The sequence below is a fragment of the Bidens hawaiensis genome, unplaced genomic scaffold (assembly GCF_021521415.1).
Source record: "Bidens hawaiensis isolate Kalapana, Puna unplaced genomic scaffold, B.hawaiensis_p1.1 tig00047697_1, whole genome shotgun sequence".
In the NCBI taxonomy this organism is placed as follows: Eukaryota; Viridiplantae; Streptophyta; class Magnoliopsida; order Asterales; family Asteraceae; genus Bidens; species Bidens hawaiensis.
Genome location: NW_027506053.1, coordinates 16931 through 27827, shown reverse-complemented (window position 1 = coordinate 27827; position 10897 = coordinate 16931). Strand labels below are relative to the sequence as shown.

Sequence of the window (10897 nt, the reverse complement as noted above, 5' to 3'; positions counted from 1 at the left end):
TACAAGTTCTAGGTTGAGAAAACCGAGACCCATTAGTAATGCCCCATGGAGGGACAAACAGCTCATGTTTGTCACCCAGGCCTGTATCCCCGAAGTAACGGGAACCCGATGGTTTAAGACGAGCCGGGGTGGAAGAAGACTGTTGCGGAGGTGGTCGAGGAGGAAACTCTTCGGTCCTGAAATCCTCCTTATTAACAGCAGGATTGTCCTGCTGATCCCCAGTAACACTCCCAGTCTGAAAAAGATAGCCGAAACGAGTATCACGATCAGACTGGTCGTCGGGACCTTCTGTCGAGGTACCAATCGAAGGAGTCGACGTCCTCTCATCTATAGTAACCTCAATCAGGGGGAAGTCGGATGGTCCTCCGTATCAGCAACATTAGGCGGGGTAGGTGGTTTATCCCCCGCCCCCAGTGGCGGACTTACCTTATGCCGAGCCGTAGCCTCCGCTACGGCTCAAATTTTTACGGGTAGGGTAAAAAAAAAATTTGGTTGATTTTCGTGTTTCGTTTCGGCTGGAAAAAAAATAACGTTTCGGCTAAGATTTTAAGCCCAACTAAAATATGTTTTTAACCCAATCAAAAGATAAAGACCAAACAACCCAAACAAAAAAAACCAATTAACCCAACCCAACTAACCCATTAACCTACCTTTCACAACAACAAAAAACTCATACGCAGTTCCAGTTCCACCTCCCCTGTAGCAGACCAGCAGCTCAGAGCCAACCACCAATCACTCGCACACGCACACTGTAGCACCGCCGGCTCCACACCACGTCACCACCGCGACACCGTCTGCCCACAGCCCACCGCCGGCCCACTGCCCATTGTGTCTGCCCACAGCCCACGCCCCACAGGTTGTTATATTTATGATTTAGGGTTAAATTGGAATTGAATAGGTTTTTGTTTAGGTTTTTGTTAGGTTATTGATTATTGGTTATTGATTATTGATATTAGGTTTTTGTTAGGTTATTGATTATTGATTTATTGATATTGGTTATTGATTATTGATATTAGGTTTTTGTTTCAAATTTTGTTTAGGAACTTTGAATCTTTGAAAATGAGTAAACAAGCTCTTAATAGCAACCTTTTTAAACGTCAAAGAAAAGAAAGTGATGACATTGGTTCATCTTCACCAAGTTTAAATATTCCAACTTCATGTTCAAATATGGTTGATGATTTGCAAGAAAATGAAGATATCGGTCCAAGTTCAAGTCCTTCAATACGTTCAAAAATCAATTTGGATGATCTTCCTTCGGATCCCGCCGATAGACCCCCTATTACTAGTTATCATCCTAATCAAATAGATGACGTAAGAAGAGCATATCTTGTTAAAAAAGCTTTTCAACCACGAGGTCATAACTTTAAATGGTCAAATTATTCTAGTGGTCGGAGATGTTTTAATGTCAAATGGTTTGATAAATATAATTGGTTGGAGTATAGCACTAAACAAGAAAAAAGCGTATTGCTTATGCTGTTACTTGTTTAATGGAAGTGTTGGTAATCAAGGTGGAAGAGAGGTTTTTGTTAGTGGAGGCTTTAGTAATTGGAGTAAATCGGGTGCCTTTAAGAACACGTTGGGGAAGTTAATAGTATTCATAATAATTCGATGCAAAAATGTGACAATCTTTTGAACCAAAAGCGATCCTATGAGGCGAATGTCACTAAGCATAGTAATGAAGAAAAGATTGCAAATTGGTATCGATTATTGGGTTCTGTTTGTAGTTCGAGATTCTTGTTAGAAAATAGTTTATCATTTCGTGGTCATGATGAATCTGAAGACTCTTTTTCTAAAGGGCTCTTTCTTGCGGTTTTAAAGTTGATTTGTGAGAACAACCCGGATATTGGTAAGTATTGTTTAGGGAATGCAAAAAAGAATAATAAGTTAACAGCTCCATCAATACAGAAAGAGATTATCGATTGCTTTGCGAAAGAAGTAACCAAAAAGCTTTGCGAAGAATTTAAAGATGATGTGTTTGGGTTGTTAGCCGATGAGTCTAGTGACGTGTCTCAAAAGGAACAAATGGCCATAGTTGTGAGATATGTTGATAAACGCGGAATTGTTAAAGAAAGTTTAATTGGAGTTGCTCACGTAAATAATACATCTTCTGCAACTCTTAAAGAAGCCATCGTTTCTTTATTATCAAATAACCAGTTGAGCATTGATCAAGTAAGTAATACGTTTCATACTTTTGTTACATAAGCTTTAATAAAGTATATTATATGTGTATCTTATACTTATATTTTATAATTGTTCAAACAGGTCAGGGGTCAAGGTTAAGATGGTGCAAGCAACATGCGAGGAAAGTTTAATGGATTAAAAACTTTGATTTAAAGAGATAATCCGTCAGCACATTACATACATTGCTTTTCTCATCAACTTCAGTTAGTGATTGTGGCTGTTGCAAAAAAACGTACCGGTGTTAAAGAATTTTATGAATCTCTTGGCATGGTTGTTAATACGGTTGGCGCTTCTTGCAAAAGAAAAGATATGATGTTGGAGTTAAAACAAGAGAGGGTGAAAAATGAAATTCTTCTTGGTGAGATTAAACCAGGAAAAGGATTAAATCAAGAGGTTTCCCTTGCACGAGCCGGAGACACGCGATGGGGTTCTTATCATAGACAATCACAAGTTTGTTAAAATTATTCCCGGAAGTTGTTGAGGTGCTTCAATTTATTAAATTAGATGGAGATAGTGTGCAACAAAAATACCATGCGAAAGGTATTCTATCATATTTTAAGACTCTTGAATTTGTGTTTTATATACACTTGTTGGACGAAATTTTAGGCCTCACAAATGCTTTATCAAAACATATTCAAACAAAGAGTCAAGATTTGTTGGAAGCGTCTAAGTTGATAAGCGGGACAAATCGAGCATTGAATAATCTAAGACAAACCGGATTTGACAAGATGTTGGCAAAAGTTACATCTTTTTGTGAAAAAAACAAGATTAAGATGTTAGATATGGAGGAAAGTTATGGTAATCAAAGAAACCGGAAGTGTGTCATTACAAATCGACATCATTTTGAGGTTGAAGTTTTTAATACGGTCTTGGATATGCAAATTCAAGAACATGGAAATAGATTTAGTGAGGTCTCAACTACTTTGTTAGAAAATATGTCGGGTTTAAATCCTTGTGATTCGTTTTCCATGTTTGACATATCTAAGATCGTGGCTTTTTCTGAGATGTATCTGAATGATTTTACTAACGAAGAAAGTGGGTGTATTCCGGGTGATCTTACGACCTTTTATTACACTTTAAAGTAAGATGATAAATTTGCAAAACTTGGTGGGATAGGTGATCTTGCTCGTGTAATGGTGGAAACCGGAAAACACACAACTTTTCCTTTGGTTTATCGGATATTGAAGCTAGCATTGGTTTTACCGGTTGCAACTGCAACCGTTGAAAGATATTTCTCTAAAATGAAGCTTATCAAGACGGATTTGCGCAATCGAATGGGTAATGAGTATTTGAACAATGCTTTAGTTTTTGTGGTCGAAAGAGAAACGTTTGATAAAGTAAATGAAGAAGATGTAATGGTTCGGTTTCAAGCTATCAAAAACCGAAGAGGAGATATTTACAGCCCAACCTAGATCTGCCACTGTTGGTTCGTTAACCCGATTAGTTTAACTTTATTTGTAGTGTTCTTTATATTTGTTTCGTTAAAATTGTATTAAATATGGGGAAAAAAAAATTTTGAGCGCTCCGGCTCGGTTTCGATTCTAGATCCGCCACTGCCCGCCCCTCCCCTTGAAAAAGGGGATGATGGTTTTTCAATATTCTCGTTGGTGTGGATAACTTCTCAGATATATCCTCACTAAAGATCAGCGGATCTACATAAAAAAAGTTACACTTAACTAAACACTCATAAAAGAATACAGTAATTAAAGGTTAATACACACCTTCAACAGTGTCAATGCGGCCAGCAAGGCAGCATTGCGGCTTCTTGGGACGGTGCACTTTTCGTTTTTTCTTCGATGGTCCCGCCCCAGTATCCACAGACTTCACACTCGTGTGACCTGTCTGAGAAGCTAAGAAAGCTCTCTTTTTCTCCAATTCTGCCAACAAGGATGAGACAGAGGAAAATTCAGAAGCACCCTCATCAAAGTCTCCCTCTTCTTCCGAAGCAGAAAACTGAGAAGCATCTCCATCATCATCACTTGATGATAAGATGGCTATCGTTCCGTCGGAAGTAATGCAGTAAGGGGAGGAGGGTTTAGAACATACGCACCTGTTTCAAAGGTGGCATTCGAAGTCACAGGTTCATCTCGAACCTTCTTCGGAAACAGAAATTGAGATTTGGTTTGCTCAATAATAGGTTGGTCTCCTACCTCGCGGATGCTCTTGCGGACACAACCCCTGTTTTCAAAAAGAACATTGAACATAGAGCTCCGCCCTGAAAAAGATAGAAACTTGATCATACAAGTATTCAAAAAAGCAAAGAGACAATACAGATAACTTACGTTCATTAAGATCCGTAAAAATGGGTTCCATGAAGTCTGTTGGCCACAAACGACTCATACCCGCCCACACTAAAGCTTCTTCTGGCAAGGCACGAATGGGTGAAGGCTCCATGGTAAGAACACGATACCACTCATGACCTTCATGAACAGCTGTGACAACCTCCGGAAGGGCGGAATTCACAGGGCGACGAACCATAGACAGAGGCACCACGTCCTCAGATATCCAAAAGAATTTGCTACGCCAGTCTGTAGACAACTTTTCAACTTCATACCCAATACTTCGGTCGGAAAATCCTTGACATGTATACCAACCATTACGGTTAGTAAGACGGTAAAAAACTGGAAATCGATCAATATGGGGTACCATGTCACGTGCTATACATACAAATTCGTAATGACGAATTCGCATCATAGCACGTGGATGTAGCTGAGATAAATGGATCCCATAAGCAGTTAAAAATCTCTCAAAAAAATTTTGTTATGGGAAAACGGAAATTTCCATAAGCAAAATAATCAGCATACAGCCATTTTCCCAGGCGGTGGGAAACTGGCAATAGAACCAGGGGAAGGAAATTCCGGCCCTCATTCGGGAGGAATACCGTACGTCTCCAGCAGCTTTTCATATTCTGAATAATCCCATGAAACTTCTATTTCATCAACTTCAGTCTGAACGTTCGACATTATAATGAAATTCAATAAGAAGGAAAAAAGGTATATGAAGAGTTCAGAGAAATAATCAAGATAATCAGAAGAAAGGAACGATAAAACTTCGAAAAGAAGGAGCCTCTCTTTATTTATACCCATCGCAATTAATGCGATGGGATATGAACAATAGAGAGAGAAAACCATCACCCAATCAATGATTGCCACGTCACACGGGAAATTCGAAAAAGAGAAAAAGCTGCACAGTCTGGTACAGTGACAGCCGTCAAAAACGTTCCATCATCTGTTCACGCGCCTGCGAGTGGTCAACATGTCTATCCACACCAACAGAAGATATTTTCTACCTAATTCCAAAAAACTCAAAAGCCCCCCAACATACATTAAGTCCAGAATTTCACCCGCATAAAGGCTTCACACGGAAGAAACACTGGACTGGGGGGACTTATAGAGGTAGGGTACTAAAAAGACCCAAATACCCTTAAGTACCACCCGCGGGTCACAGAGAATGCTTTTATAAGCCACCCGCGGGACATATGGATCACCCGCATATCACGATAAAGGAGGAACGTCCTCATAACATGCGCGGAAGCATCCTGGCATCCTTAAAAGTCATCCGCAGGACAGGACATCTGTCCGCCTAAACAACCAGAAGACAGTGCCAGCGGGACAGCTGTCACCAATCAAGTACTCTCTAGAAGAAGGTTCACGATTCTTACTTGGGGAATACGTGACATACTAACCAATTAACAAAGGACACCTGGCCAGGTTGTTATAACCGTGCACATGGACAGGGTGCAATCCGTCCTATCATTTGGCGACACGTGTCCAGGTTGTTATACTCATACACATGAGACGTATAGCTCAACCTATCACAAGAGGACACGCGTCCAGGCGGTTATCAAAGATCTTCTAGAAGAGGACAGCTGCCCCAATCATCTTCCTACACCCTTCGGCTATAAATACCTTGTTAAACGGTATGAGGTATTCATTCACTCACCTATATCCTGACCACTTAGTCTTTATACTTCAGTACTTTCTTCATTACGAACGTTACTGATTCTCACGCCGGAGGGTGGTTACAGGAAGACCCCCCCCCCTCTTGTCCTTCCTGTAACGAGACTCACGGTGTCTGTTTTGCAGGTTTCTGTCACTGGACGTTGGGAAGTTATACTCATATCTTGGTCGTAATTATCGTATCTTACCCTGTCGAATCACAGATCCAGGACCCATATCCGAAGATAGGATCTGTGTTTCTTTACTTCTCTTGTTAATTATTCAATGATAATGAAGATATAATGAGAGATTGATTATAAAATTATAGTTAGTAATAAGGTCGATTGCTATAGAGAAATATATTAGAATTAACTCTAAAATACGGTTGTACATACATGGTTGTATATCACTCATAAGTCTATTGTGATGTTGGATCATTGTGACGAAAAAAAAACTCTGTCTATTGTGATGTTGGATCATTGTGACGAAAAAAAACTCTGTCTATTGTGATGTTGGATCATTGTGACGAAAAAAAAACTCTGTCTATATTGAACGATAGTTTCTTTACGAAACACCAAAACATATTTATATTCAATAATCATTAAAAATGGTAACTCCTATATATTTGTCCGAAGACTGTGTGAGCATTTTCATTCCTTTGTTTATTTTCAAATTCAAAATTACACTAGAACATACTATGATTTTTCTTTTTTCCAATTAAATAATAATATTTTATATTTTTATCATTATCATTTCTCTCTTCTCCACTCACAATCACTTTAAAAAATATTAAAAAAATTATAGAGAGTGAATTATAGTTTTACAGATAAATAGAAAAATCACTGTAGTTTCTCTTTCATCTACTCATAACTAGAGGTGCACAAATCGGGTTTTCTAAATACCCGGGTTCGGGTATAGAACCGGGTTCAGGTATTACCGGGTACGGGTATGACTGGGTATTGGTAATAATTGGGTAGGGTTCGGGTCGGGTATTGTCTCTAAAAATCATACCCTATGCATCGGGTTCGGGTCGGGTATAGAACCGGGTATTCTAAAACCGGGTATTTGAATACCCTATTATCGGGTATTGAAAAAAATCTATTTACGGGTTTTTTCGGGTTTTTTTCCGGTATTTTTTTTATATAGATTGGATTTTTTTAAAAGTTTACACTTTTTAGGGGTATTATTCGGGTATTTTTAAGGTATTTTTCGGGTATACATCGGGTATTTGAAATACCCGGTTTCGGGTATTGGACAACCTTGGTTCCGGGTTCGGGTATTACCGAGTACAAATCGGGTTTTCGGGTATTACCGGGTACAAATCGGGTCCGGTTCGGGTTCGGATTTTAGTGCCAAAATGCATACCCTATCCGTACCCTACGGGTAGGGTCGGGTTCGGGTTCGGGTATTAAAAACCCGAGTATTAAAAAAACCGGTTCCGGGTATTTATTTCGGGTCCGGTTCCGGGTTCGGGTTTTTTGTGCACCTCTACTCATAACAAATCTACACTTTGCCTTGAATTGAATCTAAAACTTCACACCTAAAAGGCTAGCTCTCTGCAATCTGGATTAGTCCCACAATTACATCCATCCACGATAGAGAGAAGTTGATCATGGGAGAGGGTATATGGCCATGCGGCCCGATTAACCTAGTCCCACAACTTGGTCTCAAGTTTCCTTTTCTCGTCTCAGCCTCGCATGGTTTCGCGCACAAGGTCTTTGTAGGAGTGTTTTCATCATTAATTCGTTAATGGCACTTGCGCAACCATTGTCCTTCATCTTAACTAATAACTATCATTGATTTATCAATTATTCATCCTAACCAAAAAATGGCCCCTTTATTACATGATGCCATTTATAGTCTTAATGGTTGCTTTTTGGCATTTCAAAAGAATTTTAGTTTAACCTAAAGTCTAAATATTACTTTCATTAAATTCGAACCACACCCATATCCGGTTCATGGAGCTCTCAGTTCAAGAAAAATAAAATAAGAGGATCGAACCATCTCTTTTAACTCTTTTTCAAATTCGATAAATGTTGATTGATCATATATTTCATTAGAATTCTATGATTCAAAGTGTCCTTTCTTGTTCGATCCCTTTAAATTTCATATTCAAAGTTGTGATAGGATATATTCATTAAAAATAATTAACTCAATACATTTCTTATTTGCCAATGGGTGCTATGTTGGATTGGAATAAGATTTTGGATCAATCTATATTGATTCACTGCCTCCATTATGTTGTTACTAGCAAATACACTATTTTTTGTTTTGGCTCTTCCAAATCATTTCCACAAACATCCGAACCCTTTTTTCTAATCCTTCAATAAAAAGATTCATTCTCTTCATAAAAATATGAAATAGAACCAATAAAACCAATATAAATGTCCTTTTCCATTCATACATGGAGTTGAATACCCCATTCAAAAATTGTTTTGGATCCAATCCATAGGAATTTAAAAAGAAAGGCAAAGTGCGTCGAAAATGGCTTGGCTATTGATAGAGTGAATAAATCTGTCATTTCTTAAAATTTCTCTTCTGATTCAAAATCGTGGTGTAACGTGTAGTCTTCCCTGTTCTGGTCATGGAATTGATGAAATAAATTAAAAAATGGATTTTTGTTCAAGAATAAAATATTGTTGGAATTGTCCATATACGGTTCATCCTTCGGAATCATATCACATCCCAAATCTAATAAAATACTTTAATGAAGGTAATATTTTGGTTAGGGGCAATATGGGCGTCTGGCTAGAGCACGTTTTTTCTATGGACACAAAGGTTTTAAATAATCCTGATATTTTATATATATTTTAGATACCCACACACTTACAAGCTCATTGATGTAATAAACTCATTCTAATACCAATTTTGATAAGTGTTATGTTTATTGTAATTACTTTAATTGTTTTTAAATAATAAGTTTATATTATTTAGTTTGTTAAGACATAAGTGACCTACTTTTTCTAGCTTGGTTAAGCATATGAATTTTTATAGCCACCACTGCTAAAATGTAAAGGAAATAACATGTAACAAAGAAGGAAACTAAATGATAATTTAATTGTAATATGTAAGGAAGAAATATGAAAACATATTGTCACATATTTTAGCATTTAAAACCGTTAACTGTGATCAGTTGATCACCGTACGTCACTGTGATACAAGCTTTCAACGACCACGATAAATGTAGTAGTTGTTTGGTGATATTTCGACGAAAAGTCCAAGTTTTAGTAAATGTTGATATCTCCATTCCTTTTCATTTTCGTAATATTATTGTGTACGTGTATATGTATTATGCGTATGTAATAATGTACTTTTGTTTGTATGTGTCTTCCGGTACGAAGCTAAAGCTATAAATAAGCGTGATTGTTTCTACTGAACAATAATTTGAACTTATAAAAAAATCATGCAATAAGTAATATTTATAACAATAAACAACAAATTACTAGTAAGGTATAGGTACCCTAATTTACGTAGTATTACCCACAACCTTATAGCACTTTTATTTATGGGAAAAATCCAAAAAGAACCGTTAAAGGTGAGATTTTAAATTTATCTCTCTAAAATTGTTTTTCCAAACTTTTCCTCTTCTAAAGCATCGTCGACGATGTGTTAGGTAGTCTTGTCGATGAGTTGGCTAACACATAGTCAACGATATATTAGGCCTCCAAACATATGGTCAATGATGTGTTAGGCATCTAAACACATGATCAAAGACGTGTTTAGCATCTTGTTTGTTTTTTGAATATTATATTATCATAAATAATCATACTTATATTTGGTTTCTTTTATAACTTTTAATATATAAAGTTTTATGTAATTTTGAATATATCGTTAGAGACGTGTTTTTTGTCTACATGTTGACGTAAAAAAATTCAAACCATGCCGGGTCAAATTTATTGAACATTTCGATATTAATTTAACGCGGCTCAGATTTGAGTAAAGTTTATGTCGGCCCGTATATTAAAAAAACACGTCTCAATGGTATATTCGAAATAATATAAAACTTTACATAAATAAGATATAAAAGAAAAAAAACTTAATATAAGTATAATTAGTTATAATAATACAATATTAAGAAACAAACAAGAAGCAACACATCTATGACCATGTGTTTGGATGTCTAACACATCTTTGACTATGTGTTAGGTAGCTCGTTGGCGATACTACCTAACACATCGCCGGAGATATGTTAGAAGAGGGACAAATATGGAAAAAACTATTTTGGGGGACAAATTTGGAATATCTCACCATTAAGGGGCTATTTTGAATTTATCTATATCTATACTGTATTATATATAATGCATAACTGATGAACCTCTTAATTTTGAAGAGATATCAAACTTGTTACTTTAAGTACAAACTATAATGCACAAGATTAAGACATTTTAAGGACAGTTTTGTCTTTTGACAATTTTGTTTTAAGCAAAATTATGCACTGTTGACTTTAATTTATTCAAAAATATTCTTTAATTCAATCACATTTTGTTAACTTATATAATGGTTATATATATACTCCATATTTTAAACCAATTACCCCCACGACGTTTATAACATTTTACACGCAAATATTTTTTTTTAAAAACATCATACCATATAAACGAGTATTTTATTCTCTTTAATTTGATTATGCTATTGTTATACATTTTTCATTTTAAAAACTTAATATGTATGAGATTACCATTAAGGACCGACAAATGTTCGGTTGTTTGGGTCATGGGTCTAGAAGGTTAAGGTTGGAATGAGTCGATACAAAAAAGGTTATATTGGTTTGGGTCGGG

The 10897-nt window shown here is 36.7% G+C and overlaps 1 protein-coding gene across 1 annotated transcript; it reads left to right on the top strand.

The window, feature by feature from the left end:
• Positions 1-417: 417 nt before the first annotated feature.
• LOC143616512 (uncharacterized) lies at positions 418-3637 on the top strand. Its single transcript, XM_077089323.1, has 2 exons — positions 418-2130; positions 3429-3637. Exons 1-2 carry the CDS (start codon positions 1609-1611, stop codon positions 3591-3593), a joined length of 687 nt encoding a protein of 228 aa, XP_076945438.1. The 5' UTR covers positions 418-1608; the 3' UTR covers positions 3594-3637.
• Positions 3638-10897: the final 7260 nt, after the last annotated feature.

What these genes read in the sequence shown, in the direction of transcription:
- LOC143616512 (XM_077089323.1), top strand. Translation starts at nt 1,609, where the DNA reads ATGCAAAAATGTGACAATCTTTTGAACCAAAAGCGATCCTATGAGGCG. An exon ending in CAACTCTTAAAGAAGCCATC is followed by an intron (nt 2,131 to 3,428) that starts GTTTCTTTATTA and finishes TCTAAAATGAAG; the next exon opens with CTTATCAAGACGGATTTGCG.